The 18,893-nt window shown below is 42.1% G+C and overlaps 1 protein-coding gene across 4 annotated transcripts in view; it reads right to left on the bottom strand.

The window, feature by feature from the left end:
- Nucleotides 1-14,588, bottom strand: part of csnk1a1 (casein kinase 1, alpha 1) — a gene marked incomplete at its 3' end in the record, with an annotated part of 49,528 nt that extends 34,940 nt beyond the window's left edge. For 3 of the 4 annotated variants that reach the window (XM_084009566.1, XM_084009568.1, XM_084009567.1), the window contains exons 1-2: nt 13,891-14,588; nt 13,600-13,706 (exon numbers count right to left, since the gene is read on the bottom strand). In XM_084009566.1, the coding sequence (XP_083865692.1) occupies nt 13,600-13,706; nt 13,891-14,013 (230 nt within the window). In that variant the 5' untranslated portion in view covers nt 14,014-14,588. The remainder of the gene's footprint in view (nt 1-13,599; nt 13,707-13,890) is intronic. The other variant, XM_084009569.1, reaches the window with a different exon arrangement.
- Nucleotides 14,589-18,893: the final 4,305 nt, after the last annotated feature.

Below are 18,893 nucleotides of genomic sequence, written 5' to 3'. Positions count from 1 at the left end.
ATTTCATGGGAATTAATAAAATGGAGAGGCTGTTTTGAATGAAATAGTTTTGACTCAATTTGTCCTCTGATCAATATCATCTGATGTAGGCACAGATGTACAGATTTGTGTTTTCATCTTTATTTATATTTTTAATATCGTGATATGGATCATATCGTGACCAAAGTATCGTCATACGTATCGTATCGTGAGGTTCTTTCCAATACTAGTTACACTTGAGTGTGATGGCACGTCATCGCCCAGTCTCAGCCTCTCACGAGAAAAACGGTCTCTCATTCAGTTAAGGTCTCATGCATTACCATGTCAAATTGTTTTACTCTGTGGAAAGTTACATTCCGGGTTAATATTGGCAACCGTTTGTGTATTTACTCAGCTGAATGTTAAGATAAATAAATAAATAAAAAAAGTTTGCAACAAGATATCACATTAAACAGTGTTGAATAAGAAATGTTTCTGTAAAGGAAACAGTTCAGGTGGACAGTGGTACTGAAGCACTTCAAGTAGAAAAATAATACAATTAATAATAATAATAATAATACTTCAACACATGCTCTTTTGGGGATGTACAGATGCATGAGAAGTTCCAGAGTCTCATTTTATTAAAACATTTGCAACCGCCACTGTAAATTATGCAGTAAACCCTGATTATGTGTGTGTGTTGTATGTTTGAGGTGGTGGTGGGAGGGGCCGTAGGCGCAGAATGGCAGCCACGCTTCCGTCAGTCTGCCCCAGGGCAGCTGTGGCTACTATCGTAGTTTACTACCACCAGTATGACTGTGTGAATGAATGGAACCCGGAACCTTGTCAGAGCGCTTTAAGTGTCTTGAAAAGCACCATACAAATCCAATCCATTATTATTATTATTATTATTATTATAATAATGAGCTGGGGCCTCATTTATAAAACTGTGCGTCAGATCCTTACTAAAAGCTAAAGTTGGGGTACGGCAAAAAAAAATGTGATTCATAAAACTTTGCATACGCACAACTGTAAGCAATGTTCCCTACAAGTGTGCGTACTTGAATCCGCCTCTTGTCCCGCTCTGTAAATGCCCATTTTTACCCTAATGGCCAATGCAAAGCACCTCATCCATGCTGATCCATATATATTAATGAGCCGGAGGCCCGGAAAAACATTTTATTTAGTGGCCACAGCACTGGGATAGGGTTGGGCAGTATGACGGTATAAAAGTAGAGATTTTGCAATACCGTTTATACCGGAGAAAGCGCAGATGTCTGCGGCATCGCTCTGAGTCACTAATTACACCGCCTCGACACACGGGGCACTGCAGGCATTGCAGCAGACTGCTTGCCGTGGTTGCATGAGCACGACGAAGAAGAACTTACCGGAATAATAACAATCATGGCGGAGGCGGAGAGTAAACGTCACGAGGAAACAGAGGCAGCGCGACCCACCCATGACGAAGAGGAGGAACTCGTTCCGAAAAAGGGTGCTACGTCAGTTGTGTTGAACTTTTCCGGCTTTAGAAAATCCGACAACGAACAAAAAGTGATACTCTTGAGTGTTGCGCGACTGTTGCTGCTGGAGGTGGAAACACCGGTAACCTCTTCCACCACTTAAAGTTAAAACATGCGAAGCAGTATTATGAGTCTTTCGCCAAAAAATCACGTCGATGGGAGATAACGGAGGCCATCACGACGCACACTTTTTCTCATTTGTTATTTTTATTTCTTATTAAGATGGAGCTCTGTGTTTACATTTGCACACACACTATAGCTTAAGTTAAAGCTGGAGTTCAAATGTTTACCAGACATTTGCACACTTTGTGGCTTATTATTTATTATATTATTATATTTTCTTTAAAATAATGTTATGCTGCTGTGAGCAAATAAAAATAAGAGGAAAATGATCAAATGCGGCAGTATGGTTATTTTTAAGCCATTAATTGAATTTACAGGGGGGAAAAACCATACCGTGATATATACCGCTACCGTGATATGAAATTATTCATACTGTGATATAAGATTTTGCTCATACCGCCCAACCCTACAGAGGGATAACGAAAAAAGAAAAAAATGCAGTACGAGTGGCAACATATTGCTGCTGCAGTCAACGCTGTCAGTGGGACAGATTGGACCAACATGAGCAGACAGTAGCAGAACTCAAGAAGAATCTGGGCACCGCGTCCAGCTCCATGCACGTTTTATCCGAGGGTGCGCTCTGCGTACATGGCACAGAACTAGAGCTGTCCCAAACGATTATTTTTCCAAACGATTAATCTAGCGATTATTTTTTCAATTCATCTAATTATAAAAAATAAAATATAAAATAAAAAATAATTATTTTTCAGTTATCAATTATTTCACATTACTTGATCAATGTAACTATTTACACGATATGGATCTCAAAACATTTCTTGTTAACATTTCAATATTTAAAAATGTCTTTAACATGAACTTGACACAAACTGATGAGTTTCCCTGTGTCTCCCAATTAGGACCGATGAGGTGGGCGGGGTAGCCTTGTTCGCGGCCTATAGGGTTCCTACACTCAACAAAAATATAAACGCAACACTTTTGTTTTTGCTCCCATTTTTCATGAGATGGACTTAAAGATCTAAAATTCATTCCAGATACACAATATTACCATTTCTCTCAAACATTGTTCACAAATCAGTCTAAATGTGTGATAGTGAGCACTTCTGCTTTGCTGAGATAATCCATCCCACCTCACAGGTGTGCCACATCAAGATGCTGATCTGACATCATGATTAGTGCACAGGTGTACCTTATACTGCCCACAATAAAAGGCCACTCTGAAATGTGCATTTTTTTTGCTTTATTGGGGGTCTGGGGACTCAGAACCAGTCAGTATCTGGTGTGACCACCATTTGCCTCATGCAGTGCAACACATCTTCTTCGCATAGAGTTTATCAGATTGTCAATTGTGGCCTGTGGAATGTTGGTCCACTCCTCTTCAATGGCTGTGCGAAGTTGCTGGATATTAGTGGGAACTGGTACACGCTGTGGTATACGCCGGTCAAGCACATCCCAAACATGCTCAATGGGTGACATGTCCGGTGAGTATGCTGGCCATGCAAGAACTGGGACATTTTCAGCTTCCAAGAATTGTGTACAGATCCTTGCAACATGGGGCCGTGCATTATCTTGCTGAAACATGAGGTGATGTTCATGGATGTATGGCACAACAATGGGCCTCAGGATCTCATCACGGTATCTCTGTGCATTCAAAATGCCATCAATAAAATGCACCTGTGTTCTTCGTCCATAACAGATGCCTGCCCATACCATAACCCCACCACCACCATGGGCCACTCGATCCACAACATTGACATCAGCAAAGCGCTCACCCACACGACGCCACACACGCTGTCTGCCATCTGCCCTGAACAATGTAAACCGAGATTCATCCGTGAAGAGAACACCTCTCCAACGTGCCAGACGCCATCGAATGTGAGCATTTGCCCACTCAAGTCTGTTACGGCGACGAGCTGGAGTCAGGTCAAGACCCCGATGAGGACGAGGAGCATGCAGTTGAGCTTCCCTGAGACGGTTTCTGACAGTTTGTGCAGAAATTGTTTGGTTATGCAAACCAATTGTTTCAGCAGCTGTCTGAGTGGCTGGTCTCAGACGATCTTGGAGGTGAACCTGCTGGATGTGGAGGTCCTGGGCTGGTGTGGTTACACGTGGTCTGCGGTTGTGAGGCCGGTTGGATGTACTGCCATATTCTCTGAAACGCCTTTGGAGACGGCTTATGGTGGAGAAATTAACATTCAATGCACGAGCAACAGATCTGGTTGACATTCCTGCTGTCAGCATGCCAATTGCACGCTCCCTCAATGCTTGTGGCATCTGTGGCATTTTGCTGTGAGACAAAACTGCACATTTCAGAGTGGCCTTTTATTGTGGGCAGTATAAGGCACACCTGTGCACTAATCATGATGTCAGATCAGCATCTTGATGTGGCACACCTGTGAGGTGGGATGGATTATCTCAGCAAAGCAGAAGTGCTCACTATCACACATTTAGACAGATTTGTGAACAATGTTTGAGAGAAATGGTAATATTGTGTATCTGGAATGAATTTTAGATCTTTAAGTCCATCTCATGAAAAATGGGAGCAAAAACAAAAGTGTTGCGTTTATATTTTTGTTGAGTGTAGTTATAACGCTCGAGGCTTGGCACTTTGCTCTACACCTGCTTGCTGCGTCTGCAGCCGCTGCTTACTGTAGTTCTTATCTTTTGTTAGTGTAACATGCAGCATGCATTCACTAAATTACCGACACGCAACAAGCTCGCACCTCACGACTGAATACTGATCGCTTCCTGTCTACATGTTAGTCTAGTGTTGTTTTACTGAACGTAACGTCTTCTCGGCATAAATACGGCAGCGACCTTGTTGTTTGTCCCACGGACAGTCTCTGGTTTTACTCCTAGTTTGTTCATCTCTGTATGAAAAGTAATATACTATCCCACGGACCACTACGCTGTGATGTGTTGAAATGCAGCTGCATTGATTATTGCATTGAAAGCTTTTTATTTTTATATAGGCTACAGTATACTGTTTTTTAGGGTTGTCCCGATCACGTTTTTTTGCTCCCGATCCGATCCCGATCGTTTGAGTATCTGCCGATCCCGATATTTCCCGATCCGATCACTTTTTTTTTCTCCGGATAGAATTCCGATCATTCCCGATAATTTTTCCCGATCATATACATTTTGGCAATGCATTAAGAAAAAAAAATGAATACAACTAGGGATGCTCCGATCAGCATTTTTGGGGGCCGATCCAATCACCAATCACAGAAATCATAAATCGGCCGATACCGATCACCAATCACAGAATGGATGGGAGAATAATAATAATAATAGAGCCGTTTTATGACTGAACATACTGTCGATGACTGTGTAGGACACAGCAGGATTCTGGGTCGGGCTTGGGCTTCAGACTCGCGGTGTGAGCGGACCGGAGCGGAACCGGACCGGTACTTCGCTCCGCTCTCTGCAAAATCCGCTGCGCGCTCGTGGCCACTTGCTCGTTGAGCTACGCTCGTTTTGACTACAAACGTGCGCACACCGGAGCGGAACGGGACGGGAACCGGAGCGTACTTTAATAATAAAAATGCCGCTCCGTGCTTCCACTGCCCGCTCGCTCAGCTCCACTCGGGTGGCTGTAATTAAGCTGACGAACGGCTGACGTTCTTGCATGTGATGTTGATACTTCACCTGCGCAGCTCGCGAAGTTGCGCACGTTGTATTTTGGAACAATCCCAGCGGAGCAACGCTCTGATCAACAGACACGGGACGAGCCGACTGTGCGTACGAGGGTGGCTGATAAAAGCCCACCACACGTCACTAGCGTTGTTTACACTGGAACTTTGACAGGCCACCGGCCACGAAATTCCCACCCTGCGTCAGGCGCAGAAAAACAGTCTCGGGTAATAAAAAATATATAAATATGCGATCGGCTTTTCTGATCGGCACTTTGACCGATCGCCGATCAACCTGTTTAGGGTCCATATTGGCCGATAACGATCGGAGCATCCCTACTGTTTTTCTCTCAGGGATATGCTCATCGCCTGTAACAGGAAGACTTTGTGTTCATAGGAAGTCATATCTACTTGTGACAAAGAAAAGGCTCTTCTTTCATAAAATATTAGAGAAGGTAATTAACCTGTTGATTTTCTTTAATGATTATCACAAAAGTAGGAAGTGACTAGCAAAGGTTTTTTTAAATCATGCATGGAAATGTACACAAAAATTGTTGCATCGAGATGCATCGATAATCGGTTTATAATCAAATCATTGACCTCTGAATCGTAATCAAATGGAATCTTGAGGTGCCAAGAGATTCCCACCCCTAACTCTGAGCCAGTGTCGCGAAGCAGGCGGTCTGGTCGGTCATAGTTTTAAGAACCGGTCATTTGATTCGGTCTCTGATTCACTCAGATAATATAAAACAGGCAACATTAAGCATTCATTACAAAGAATACGGCCAGAGCATGGCTGGAAACGCTGCTTTTGCTGTCCGAGCATCGACCTTTCAAATCCAAATATTAAAAAGCACGTACCATGTTAGATGGGTGGTGGTCCGAGCAGCCTCCCCCACAGCCACAAACAGATGCAGTGAGGAGTCAGAAATTATAACATTTAACACTGCCTATAAAATCACCAAAGAAGAGCATGGTATTTTAACTATTGAGGTTGTTATGATTTCTTGTTTGTGTTAAATAAACAATTAATTTAAATTGAAATTAGGGCCGTGAATAGGCGTGTAGCGGAGCCCGCTTCCTTTCGGCGCCCCTATTAAGCGATAGTGTGTAGTTCACACCAGACGCGGAGCGCCGCGAATAGGCATGATCCGTGAAGCGATCGTTTTGGCTTCTGCACTATTTTTTTGCGCATGCCGCGAGCGATCGTGTCAATTCTGGCAGGAAATCACACAAAGAAACACGAAACAATCTGGTCAATTTTCAAAATAAAAGCAATTTTCAAAATAAAATACCGCGATTGACAAATGCGATATTTGTGTATCTAAACTCGCACTGGGAAACAGGAAGAGAAAATACATTTAATAAATGTGAAGAGTAGATAAACAAATATATGTATTTGGTCTGTCTGTCTGTCTCTTACAGAAACATGGCATATTAATCATTAATTAATCATTAATTTTGATAAATTAATTACAAAGCCTCTAATTAATTCGATTTTTTTTTTAATCTAGTCCCGGCCCTAATTAAATTGTGCCAACAGGAACCATAAATGAAAAAGGGTAAAAAAAAAAAAAAATTATATACTAGTGATATTCGCCGTGTTACTCAGTCATGTTTTCTCCCTTTCATTCCAAACCGTGTCCGACACTAGTCTCCCTTCTCTGCAAAACGTATTAAAATAATAATAATAATAATAATAATAAAACCCTCTGAGACCCATTGTAGCGTATACGCTACAAATGATCATGTTGTCTTTAGAGCATCATAACTCCGTAATGGTTTGCGCTAGAACATGCATTTTTTTCCCTCTTAAACTAGAGAAACAGGGCTAAACAACGGTATCCTGTTTGTCCATGTGAGCGATTTATTTCTGACAACAAAACAAATGCGTTAAGTAGTCAAATATGTGACAAGTTGTCTCCTCGTCTCCGTGGCGCATTTCTCCGTTTTGTTTATGTATATCGATCAACTTCTCATCCGGCATCTTGCTAGTGACGTATAAAGTTACGTTTATGCATCGGACGCTCGTATGTGCACCCGTAGCGGCTTTTACAGCCAATCAGGAAAGCCTGATTTACGCTTGGCCGTGAGTTGTTGTGTTTGCCCAAACGGGAGACACGGAGGATTTCAAAAGGTTACTGTTATATACTATATTATACACTATATACACATATTAAGGGAGGGGGGGGTGAAAGGACCATTCCTGGCCAAAAAAATAACGCCCATAAACAAAAAAAACTACAAAAGCAGCTAGAAGCTTCAAATAAATTCTAGCATAATCCAAACAAGTGTGTGCAACTTTCCATGATGAGCTTTTATTTCGTTATGTTTTTTTAATAAAATGTGTAAAAATTCAAGGTGCGTTTATATTATAGTGTATAATATATACACTTTAACAAATTTTCTAACAAAAACACTGAGATAAAAGCAAAAAAGGTTGCATTGCATCATAACTTAACTTCATAAAATTCGAAGTCACCATTGGGCCTTTTTTCTCACACTGTACATAAAAGGATTTTCCTGTTCTTTCTGTTCTGCCAATGTTGCTTGAATGCAACACGAAGATGGGACTAGACTGGTGTTGGCATGTTGCGTCATGTACCAGTCAGAAATTCAAATACAACCCGGAAAGTCCAGTTTGAGAGTTAGATCTACGAGATTTATCACACACACAACAAAACAACTCATGGGTTTATAATACCATGAGGCTATGTGCTCAAGCAGAGGCAGGGCAAAAAACAAGTTATAACGTATGAATTCCCCTTACCCCAGAAAATACCCCACACACACCAAGAAAAGTAATTCTAAATTATTTTTTATAGGTTTTCTTAATGTTAAACTGGTACATGGTTTTTCCCCCTAACATAAAGGTTTAAAGGTGCCATATTGTACCGTTTTTCCTCAATTCCACACAGCTGTCAGAGGTCCAACAACACTGAATTTGATATGCATTGCCCCAAAATCATCCATGGTCCTGAATTTCAGCTGTCGCCTACTTGGAGAGCGACGGAGAGGATGCCGCTTATGCTAGCGGCAGCATGCGTCAATGTTTACGGTGGATGTATCGCTATGGCTCGCCTATGTAGCTCAGGTGAAGTTGCTGGGTCCTGTATGTTTGGGACAGATCGTTTTACGAGGGTCAGTGTTGAGACAAAGCCAGCTTTGTACTAGGGCTAAACGATATATCGTTATCGTATCTATATCTAGATATGAACATTCAAGATATTAATATCGAAAAAGCAATGATATAGATTTCCCCCGCGCTCGCCCTGCATGTACAGCTCTGGCAGTCACAATAAACATCAGTTTTACGATTGCCATTGAATGCACCGCTACGGCCAGCCAACCACAAACCTTATTTCATGCTTGCTGTGGATCGACAGCTGAAGCAAACCAATGACGAACATACGGGGACGGAGACTGAGACGCAGACACACAACATACGCAGCGGGGAAATCAAAAAGAAAGAAAGAAAAGTGAGATGAGTGCGGAAGATAATGCGGCTGGTGGCGGTACCGAATCTGATTTGGTGCCAAAACATAAATCATCCTCCATTATTTGATGATCGATGTCAACCAGAGCGAGATGTTGTGCAGGTCGTGCTTGGCGAAAATTGCACGAAGAATGTATTGCAATGCGTTCAGTAGTGTTACACCGTATGAGTCGGCGTCCACCAGACAAAGACATTACAGATGCTATAACATACCTCTTTTGTATTATGTTATTATTTTTCTGAAAAACATTTGGTTTTCACCGAACCCGTAGTCATATCGTATCGACTATCGAGATATCTGGCATGAATATCAAGATATGAAATTTTGTCCATATCGTTCAGCCCTACTTTGTACTGACCCTCGTTACTGAAGCAGTCCAATGTGAAGTGGTTAGCACACACATACAAGCTAACACAAACCATAGCCGGCACATTGTCATTAAAAAAGAAACGCAACCACCGTCTCTTCTGTTCTTCTGTAGCTGGGACAGAATATAAGCACTTATGTTGATTTGTACAACCAACAACAGAGCAATCTGCATGTCTAGCTGTGAGCGAGGACATTGTGAAACACCATTATCTCACTTCTGTCTCACCACAGGACACACCGAACTTCACTTCCCTTCGTTATACGGGAGCTGAATCTGAACACCCCGTAGGAGTGCCGTTGTACCAGTGGGGGGGCTGCAGAGACCATGCAGGAGTAGTTTGTTTTCCTCATTCTGGGAGTTCACAGGCTCAGGGAGGACTGGTTTATAGGTGTAGAGACCAGAGAAAACCTGTTTTTCATTATATGGGACCTTTAAACAATGCTTTTCCAAAGCCCTCTCCACACTGCCAGGACTAAAATTCTGGTGAGGAAATACTGAAGCTTTAATTCCTGTTTTAGTCTAAGAGTAGTAGTTTTATACACAGAACGAAAAATACTGTAACCAGCTCATAAAATGATCACCATTATTAGATTTTCATTGTAGACTGTAGCTCCTCCCATACAGAGGAGGTCTCAAGTGCCATCCTTGACACAGCTATTCACGTACACTACATGATCAGAGCCTCAAACAACACACACCAGGGCTCCAGACTGCGACCAAATGGTCGCATTTTGCGACTTAAATCTGTGACAGTGCGAGTAAATTTGCTGTTTTTTGATTTGTTTTTTTTTTATATTTTTTGTTGCTGACAAACTTACAGCCCACTAGTTGGCGGTAATGCAAAAATGAGCTGGTTTGCCAACCGACATTAACTCCAAAAGAAGAAGAAAGGAGACGGCTGGCCAATGTGCGTGAGAGCGGGGGGGCGAATGACCACTGTGATAGGCTAATATGTGAGAAGAGGCGGTTCTTTGGGGTTATCGCGCGAATCCACAGATTGCACATACCGGCATCAAAACAATGGACAATGGCGGCGAAGCGGACTATCAGCTCGTACTTTCTACCCAGTTGTGTTAAACATAATGTTCCGGAGGACGCAAACGTCGAGAATGAGTCCGACTCAGACTGTGAGGAGACGGTCGTGGCGAAAAAAGCCAGGAAATTCAGCTTTCGCGACGAGTGGCTCCGCGAGTTCACCTGGCTGGGTATTTCAGGCAATACAGTGAAAATTATAGGAAAACTTTGCAAGTCGATTTCGGTGTGCGCTCCTAAATTTTCTGCTTGCGCCCCTAAAATTTTAAATTAGGGGCCACTGTGCTCCTAGTGAAAAATGTTAGTCTGGAGCCCTGCACACACTAAGTTAATTCACATTATCCAGCAAAGCTTTGTGTGGATTATCAAAAACATGAAGTGAACAAAGCAGAATAAATTGTGTTTGCAGTGCTAATTCTTGTGGTATGAAGTTTTAGTGGTATGTGCTGATTAATTTGCTGCCGTTGCCTGCTGGTATGCCACGAGTGTTTCACCGGCATGTACAGGACACTACTGAGATGGCATACATGGGATTTTTACTGGCCACGGATGACTCTAATGCAAATTCACATTATTTATAATCCAAGTGTCAATTCCCCAACATTGTGTGATATTTTATTTTCACATTATTCACAACAATGTTTAACATTATATGACGTTGTGACAGGAAGGATAAATGATTGTTTGATGAGAGGAAGTCTCCTTTGATTCATTATTGATCCATTATGTGTTCATCATCACATTTTTGTCAGCACGTTATAGAAAGAATGTTGTTTCAGTCAGTGTGAAAAAGGGAGTGAGAACAAGGAAAAGAGTGAAACTGTGGTAGGTGGTGACTGTAAGAGCCAGGTTGTCGTCAGAGTGAAGGAGGGGCAGCAGGACCAGCAGGTTGGACAGGCTCTAACAAGACTTTGCCGCACCATTAAGTCAGCAAGATTCAGGGAAGTTCCTGCTACAGTAGAGTAAAGGTGGAAAAGCGTTACTCCAAACCCTGCATAGGTTTTTATTATTAAAACCTACAAATCATGATAGTGATGCTTCTCCAATGGTCATGAGATTCCAACAGAAATGCACAATTGGCATTCAACACCTAACCCTAACACAAGTGTTCTATCTATGACAGGGTTAACCCTACAATGTGCATGTGCCAGCTGTGCTGTACAAGGCCATGCATGTTAGCACTGTTATCCAGCTAGAGAACAGGGACAGGAAAATCTACACCAGACAAATGTTGGTATTCCCTGTCCAGTACCAGGGCAGACACTTTGTCCCTAGAAAGTATATGCTTCATGAAAAGTGACTAACCAACCAGAAGCATAAACTCCTTCAAAACTATTAAAAAAAAAGGATTGGTTTTTTTTAGGAAGAGCATGCATGTTGCATTTAGTATATGTTTAATAATGCGTAATGATGTACATCCTGAATTTACACTTGATATTTTTTGGTAATCAACCTGGAAAGAATCTGGTATCATTAAATGCCTACTAAAATTGACTAGTCCAAATGCAAGTTAGACAGCGTTCATCTTCTCTACTGTTGCTTAAGTTACTCAACTTCAAGTTACTCCTCCCAAAAGTATGCATAACTTTTAATAAAATGTTCAGTTGACTTTCCTAAAAAATGGTAAATGGTATTAACCATTTAAGGAGTAAACCTGGTTATTGTTTGAATAATAACATGCATTTCCTGTCGCTTTATTACAAAATATTAACAATATTCAGTTGCAGTTCTATATTATTAATTATGCTCAGTAAGTTCCCATGAATGTACATTTACATTTAGGTCATTTAGCAGACGCTTTTGTCCAAAGCGACTTACAATAAGTACATTTGTCAAAAGAAGGAAACAAAGAAACCACAACGTATCATTGCCGATAAAGTAAGAGCTAAAAATAGAACAAGTGTAAGGTCCTCATCTGAGTAAAGTAGTACTTCAAGAGCAACAGTGCTACGATCAGAGTGCTACAGGTAAGGTTTTTTTTGTAGATGTACACATTTATTTTTCTAATAATCCATCACAATTGTGACAAGGTCCTTAAGGTGACGGCTGTTGATGGTTAATTGTTGGTTTTATTTATATGGGCCAAATTGCCATCTTATGGGTGTTTATTGATCGGGTGGATAGTAGCTGTAGCTTTCACTCGGCAAACATCTGGTCAAGCAATGTGTTTACTTCCCCATGCTCCACCATCTTCTCCTCCGTTTTTGGTGTATTTCTGTAGCAGAAACAGCACCAAATATGGCCTGGAATATTTACTACAGCGCGCCGAGTCGTTTAGAGTGGATTTGTGTATTTTTTGGTACGTGTGGACGGCCCCTATGTCACTGAGGGCCACTCCCAGTAGGCCATCCGTACCGTGCCCAGACACGATTGATCCTAAAGGTACAGAGCATAAGAACAGTCCACTTCCTAGGCACAGTTGGAAGGTGTGTGCTTTGGCACGGTACAGTTCATGCACAAGCACAGACATGGATATGCAACGTGGACGTATAATTAATAGGCCTTCCATCTCATTATCAGTGTTCAACTCAAGTCGCCCCCCCCCCCCCCCGCTATCGAGCCGATGTATGTCAATCAATCAACAATCCTGCTGCCATGGTCAAACAATAAATAACAATTTCTTAACTTAGATTTAATTTATTATATTTATACTTATTTTAAAGTATACTGGACAAATGACTTTTCCTTGTATGTGAAAGCTTAACAAACGTATGCTATAGTGTGCACATAACCATATTAATATTTTCATTGTACACTGACTTGTACATGTTGTGGGCAACATTATTGTGGCCCCCAATAGTGGCACATAAACAACGTTCACTTTTATCACATATATAAACACAGAAACGTCACAGGCAGCAGCAACTGGTCCACAGTTTTACATGGCAGCCCATAATATTATCAACAACGGTGAAACAATAGCAGAGTTTAATCTCTATAGTTGGAGGGGACGTGAGGGACACAGCTCGTGTCTTCATTCCCACTTCCTCTGTCGGGCTACACTCCAACACAACACAAACCAGTAACCGGGCCCCTGTTACCGGGCACACAACGTCACTTAACGCTAACATAACGTTAAGGCCTGAAATCATGTGGTGGAAACACACTTCTACCGTGGGACTCGGCTTGTTGTCTTCGCTTCTGTGCTCCGCCGCCATTTTCTAACAGGGTCGAGGAAGACATGTTGGAAGCTAACACAACAAAAGAGGAGCGGCCATTTCCAACCACAGACCTGGTTTTCCTCATCCCTAACCGTTAATATTCACAAGAAAAACAAACACACCGCTAAGCTCTATACAAGACAGGTACTAAACAACGCGTGTAGTAAAAACCCGACGGGATTTGAACTGTTCGCGGAAAATATATCGTTGATGGATTAGACCAAGTAACGTTGGCAGATTAGCAGGCCTAATGCCAGCCAGGCTGCTGCCTCTTTAACGTTCCCTTCCCTTCCAACGTACCATTGTAGTTACACGACGACATATAATAACATAAACAAGTCCACTTACCTAATATGTGGGATCCCGACGCCACCTTGGAGGATTTTGTACAGCTTGCTTTCATACAACAACTGTGGATGTCTGGCTTTCTGGGACTCCAGTTTTACAGCAACCTCCTAAAAACGACCAACAGTTAAAACAGAAGTTATAGCAACGATCAACTAAAAGGAATTATGCCCATTGATGCATCGTGAAGCAGATTCGGCCAAATTCATTTTACAACTTGTAATAGGTGGGCCGATTTAAAAAGCTAAAATACGTATTATATAGACCAATGTAAACGTTAATGCAGTAACGTACCTCTCCATTTGTGATGTTGATTGCCAGATATATGTCACCGAAAGATCCTGATCCTATTTTTCTGACGAGCTTATATTTTCCGCCGACTATGAATTCGGCTTTGGAGCCACTGCTGCTCGCCATAATATCCACCAAATGACGATCTCCCCCCGGTTCACTTCAGGAAACTGTGTGGCAGTCTAGCCGGTTGTCAGCAGCACATACAGACTCCTGTCTGCCCAGTTGGCGCTGATGAGGGCGAGTATGGACTAGCTGTTACTCCAAACCAGTATGGCTATATTAACGTAACAAGCAAGTCGGGAAACGGATTTCTCCAGGCTTTGTTCGCATTAATTCATATGCTACCAGCTACAATGGATCTTCGTTCAAATAAAACCTTCTCCTCCGTGTCAGTATCAAAGTATTTACATCCGAAGCTATACCCGAAAGAAATACGGCCTTCAACAGCCACCCAGTTACCTCGAAGTAGCAGCTAGTCATCAAGCTAACGCTGTCACAAGGACCGTCGCGGAAAAATGTCCGGACCTCCTCCGTGCTGGCCAGAAAAAAACAGCTCTTTTAATTACACTCCCGGTGGTTGTGATGCTTTTCAGTCGTTTCAATCATTTAAGGGCGTTTTCTGCAAACTTCAAGGGTCGCAACCGTCTATCGAAAGCGCAACCCACTCACTCCGCCATCTTGTCTTCTCTACCCTTTCTCTCAGCTGGTTTCCGCTGAAGGCGATTAGCTAAGGTTAGATCTCTCATGACACCTTTAGGTACTATCGGAAACAACACAACCAGGACTCACGACACAGATCTAGTGTATACGTGCGCGCAATGACACTTGTGGTAAAGGAATTGTATTATATGGGAGGCCAACAATGTACAGTGAACAACTGAAAATAAACGATTGTTATGCAGCCATTATTGTTGATACAGTATTAACGAAGCAACCATCAAAACTGCTGGATACCCATGTAGCCTACGTGTCAGGGTTTTGTCAAGTTTGACCCCAGAGCCATTGAACGCACCGACAGGTAATATTTACGACTGACGTAAGAAAAGGCTGCGTCATGTCGCAGTTTCAGCAGAAACACATTTTAACCCTTTTCAGCCAGATGTTTTGCTGAATTAAAAAAAAAACTTTTGTTGTTTTTGTGTTCTCTTTCTCTCAACTGGGCTATATGATCATTTTTATCTTAAAAATGAAGCCTCCTTATGTCTTAAAATCCACTGGTTTGTTTTATTGATACAATGACAGCATATCAACATAAAAGCTATTTACACTTGTTATTTCATGTTTCACTATGCAAATTATGATGTATACTCTTTTACCTTCACCTCTCAAGGAGAGCATAAAAAAGATCTGATCTCATTCATCTTGGAATCTGTAGACCACTGACATTCATTCACCACCATGTGGCTATTGGCACTAAAAGCCTGCATTCAGCTAATTTAAAATGGGCTATACAGGGTCAGAGCGCACAGCAGTAGACATAATCATCATTATCACCACGTCTTCATCATCAGCGCTCCACAGCTGCATCAGATTCCCCGTCCAACACCAGAAAGGCAGGACACCGGGGCCCGAGTGAGGGCTCAGACCAGCTGCAGCCCCAACTCTGGCTCCAGCTTGCGGCAAAGTTGCGCATTTCTCCACGGACAACAGGCTACTGAGGCACGAGACGAGGCACGAGACCAGGCAGGAGCCGCACACAAGCCGGGCATCATAAAGGAATTATGCGTAGGGCACCAAAATGTCTAGCAGCGGTACTGAACACAGCCATTAGCTTAGCTTGCTAGCTAGCTAACCTAGCTATATACCTCAGCAACACAACTTGCTAGCTAGCTAGCTAATTTAGCTAGGTATGTCAACACCATGACTGTAAGAGTGTCCTGCTAGTTAGCTAATTTAGCTCATCTGTCACTAATGTAACGTTCTCTTAGCTGGTGTGTTTTATCCATGACTCTTATCAACAAGAAGAGAAAGAAGCAGCAAGACCTGTTGTTAGCGTGAGTAACCTTAAATCCTGGAACGGAACACACACACAGAGAGAGACCTGTTGTTAGCGCAGTGCTGTCTTAACTTTTCATAAAACCTTGGAGTGAGATTTGGTGGGGCCAACCAAAATGTTGCCACATAGCCTACATGGGATTTTTTTTGTTTGGCCCATTCGGCATCATTACCATACAGCAAAAACATGTTTTAATATAATTTATCAGTGGTTCTCAATGTATTAGCCTAACTCAATGTAAATAGAACCTAATGACCCAATAAGATACAAGACATGACTCATTTCATGATTACTTTGAGATTCTGTGTAAAAAAAAAAAAGTAATCAAATCCTAAACAGATATGCAACATGTTACAAATGGTAGAGCACTTGGCATGTCACTTTACTTTGATGACACAAAATATCTAAAAGTGTTGGTTTTTATTTGACATGTTTTACGGCGTAAAATATGAACGTCTTCCATGATTTCATCATCCGTAACTTGCAAACTTGTTCAAGTTAAAATGGCGTCAATAAGCTGAATTAAAATAATTTCATGTTGTTGGATAAACCAGAGGCCTGTACCCAGGGCCTGAAGTTAACTTTTTTGGCCACCAGCCACTGTGGCACAGTGGTTTTTTACCAGCCAAAATAGTTTGTGCCTAAAATAAAGGTGAACGACTCAGAAAATGCATAAGAATGGTTCTTGAACTTGTACAGAATACACATTAAAGTTCGTGCAAGTGTTTTTTTTTCTTTGACGACTCGTGGTTAATTGCCTCTAAGTTTAAGTTTTTTGTCTCGATTACAAATGGGTTTGCAGTGTTTCCGACAGGATTTTTGGAGACTATGGTGGGGGGGGCTCGCGATCCTCTCGGGGGGTCCGGGGGCATGGCCCCCCGGGAGAAAATTTTGAATAATTTCATTGTAATGCATCAATTTGGTGAATTCTGAGAACCAAAATATGACATCAATTACTGACCAATTTCTTACAAACTGCTGGTACTGATACAAATGTTGACATTAAATGGGGTTGAGGAGTTTAAGCATTCAGGAAAAGATGAGAACAAAAATGACTAAAACACAGTGCTGAGCCTTTATACTATTAGTTTATTATGACTATTATTATTATTATTATTAATAATAATAATAATATAAGTGGGTGACTATTCCTCAGCCTTCCTTGGTGTTTTGGTTTTGACTAAAGCCCCGTTCACATATACGTCGCCACTCGTCCATCTCTGAGCGACAGCTGTCAATGAATGTGAATGTGTTCTAGCGGAATGTGTCCAGGACAGGCGATGCGATGTGGGCGGGGATGGAGATAAAATAAGTTTAACTTCACCTGCCAATCATAAACGCCACCCGCATTTGGTGCCCTGCCTGTACCACAAAGCAGGGTTTGAATTTAGCTAAGTAACTTCAGGGTTTTTCCTTCCTACAGGGTTGAGGGTTTTTCCTACCTATGACGCTGGGTCACTGCTCTGGAGCAGGTTATGTTCCTGATAAGAGATCAACGTGGAGAAAAACACCACCTGCTGACCAATCGGCTCTCTTGGTGCGCAGATAATAAAAAAAAAAGAAGAAGCTCGGTGGATCGTGAGAGGGTCTCTTAGGAGGAACTAGAGTGTTCAGAGACCAGCAACACTCCTTTTCTGTCCCTGACGATGTTTTATATGAGAGATACAGATTATCATCGGAGAGAATGACTTATCTGTGTCAGCGTACAGCCTACTCAGTATGCACCGTTTGCATCTGTAAACTTGACCAGCTGGGACTCAACACCTCCCTCTGTAACTGGCTGCTGGACTTCCTCAGTGAGAGGCCACAAGCAGTATGAGTCGGCAACAACACCTCGAGCAGCATCACGTTCAGCACTAACTGGGCAACTTCTGTGGGTGGAGAAACCACCTCATGCTACCTCTAGTGAAGCAAACACTGCCAAAATTCAAAAAAGAAGAAAATCTGCCAGAAAGGCTGAGAACAGAGAAATGGTCTGTGGTCACCACCTGAAGCATTCCTTTATAGGGATGTCTTGCTTATTGCCACTCGTTTCCACCTGTGGTCTGTTCCATTTGCACAACAGCAGGTGAAATTGATTCCCAATCAGTGCTTCTTCCTAATTGGACAGGGTGATATCTAGGGTTGGGCACCGAGATCCAGTTCCAAATAGGAACCGGTTCCTAACGTCCGGTTCCGGAACCGTTACGAAGATGTTTGAATTTCGATTATTTTTTCCGGTTCCTAAATGCCCGCACTAGTTTGTTTCCGTGGTTTGTAATAATCTGTGTTTGTTTCTGGGGTTTATATTACTAGTGATGGCGAGATGAAGCCTCATGAGGCATCGAACCACTTGAGCCAATTGGTTCGAGAAAGGGTTCATTTCTTTATGTGCACACGATACCACCTACTGGCCAAGTGTATAATCACAGGCAGCTGTATCTGAACCACATAATGTGTGATGCATTTAATTTTTGTGTCTGTTATGTCTGTTGGGAATGACTATGAATTACAAAAAATGGATAACCAAATAATTACTCCTAGATCATTCAAGCTGTTATATTATTCTATACAGACAGGGTGGTAACAGGGAGAAGACATTGGGGGAAACTGATCCCGGGCCGGGAGTCGAACACTTGATCGCCGCGTCGAGGACGTTGAGCCTCTGTACATGAGGCGGGTGCCCTAACCACTGCGCCACTGGCCGCTCCATAATGAAATAATTTCTGTACATAAATTATCACATATGTGTAAAATAAATTGTTTGAATGTATTCTGTGTGTGTAAATTTTCCCCAAATGGTAAAATCATCACTCTCCTAAATCTCTCTCTCTCTCTCCCTAAACTCTCCAAACTATCTCCAAATTATATAAACGCAACCTCTAGTATCCAAACTCCCCAAACTATCCAAACTCTCAACTGACCGCAACTCTGCTTCAAAACCCACATTTTGAATGGAGCCTGAGGGTTTTATATAGCTGTAAAACCTCGCGGCAAACTCTGAACCACTTCCCGAAGCAGTCACGTG

The sequence above is a fragment of the Eutrigla gurnardus genome, assembly GCF_963514095.1.
Source record: "Eutrigla gurnardus genome assembly, chromosome: 5".
In the NCBI taxonomy this organism is placed as follows: domain Eukaryota; kingdom Metazoa; phylum Chordata; class Actinopteri; order Perciformes; family Triglidae; genus Eutrigla; species Eutrigla gurnardus.
This window is presented reverse-complemented; position numbering and strand designations above follow the sequence as displayed.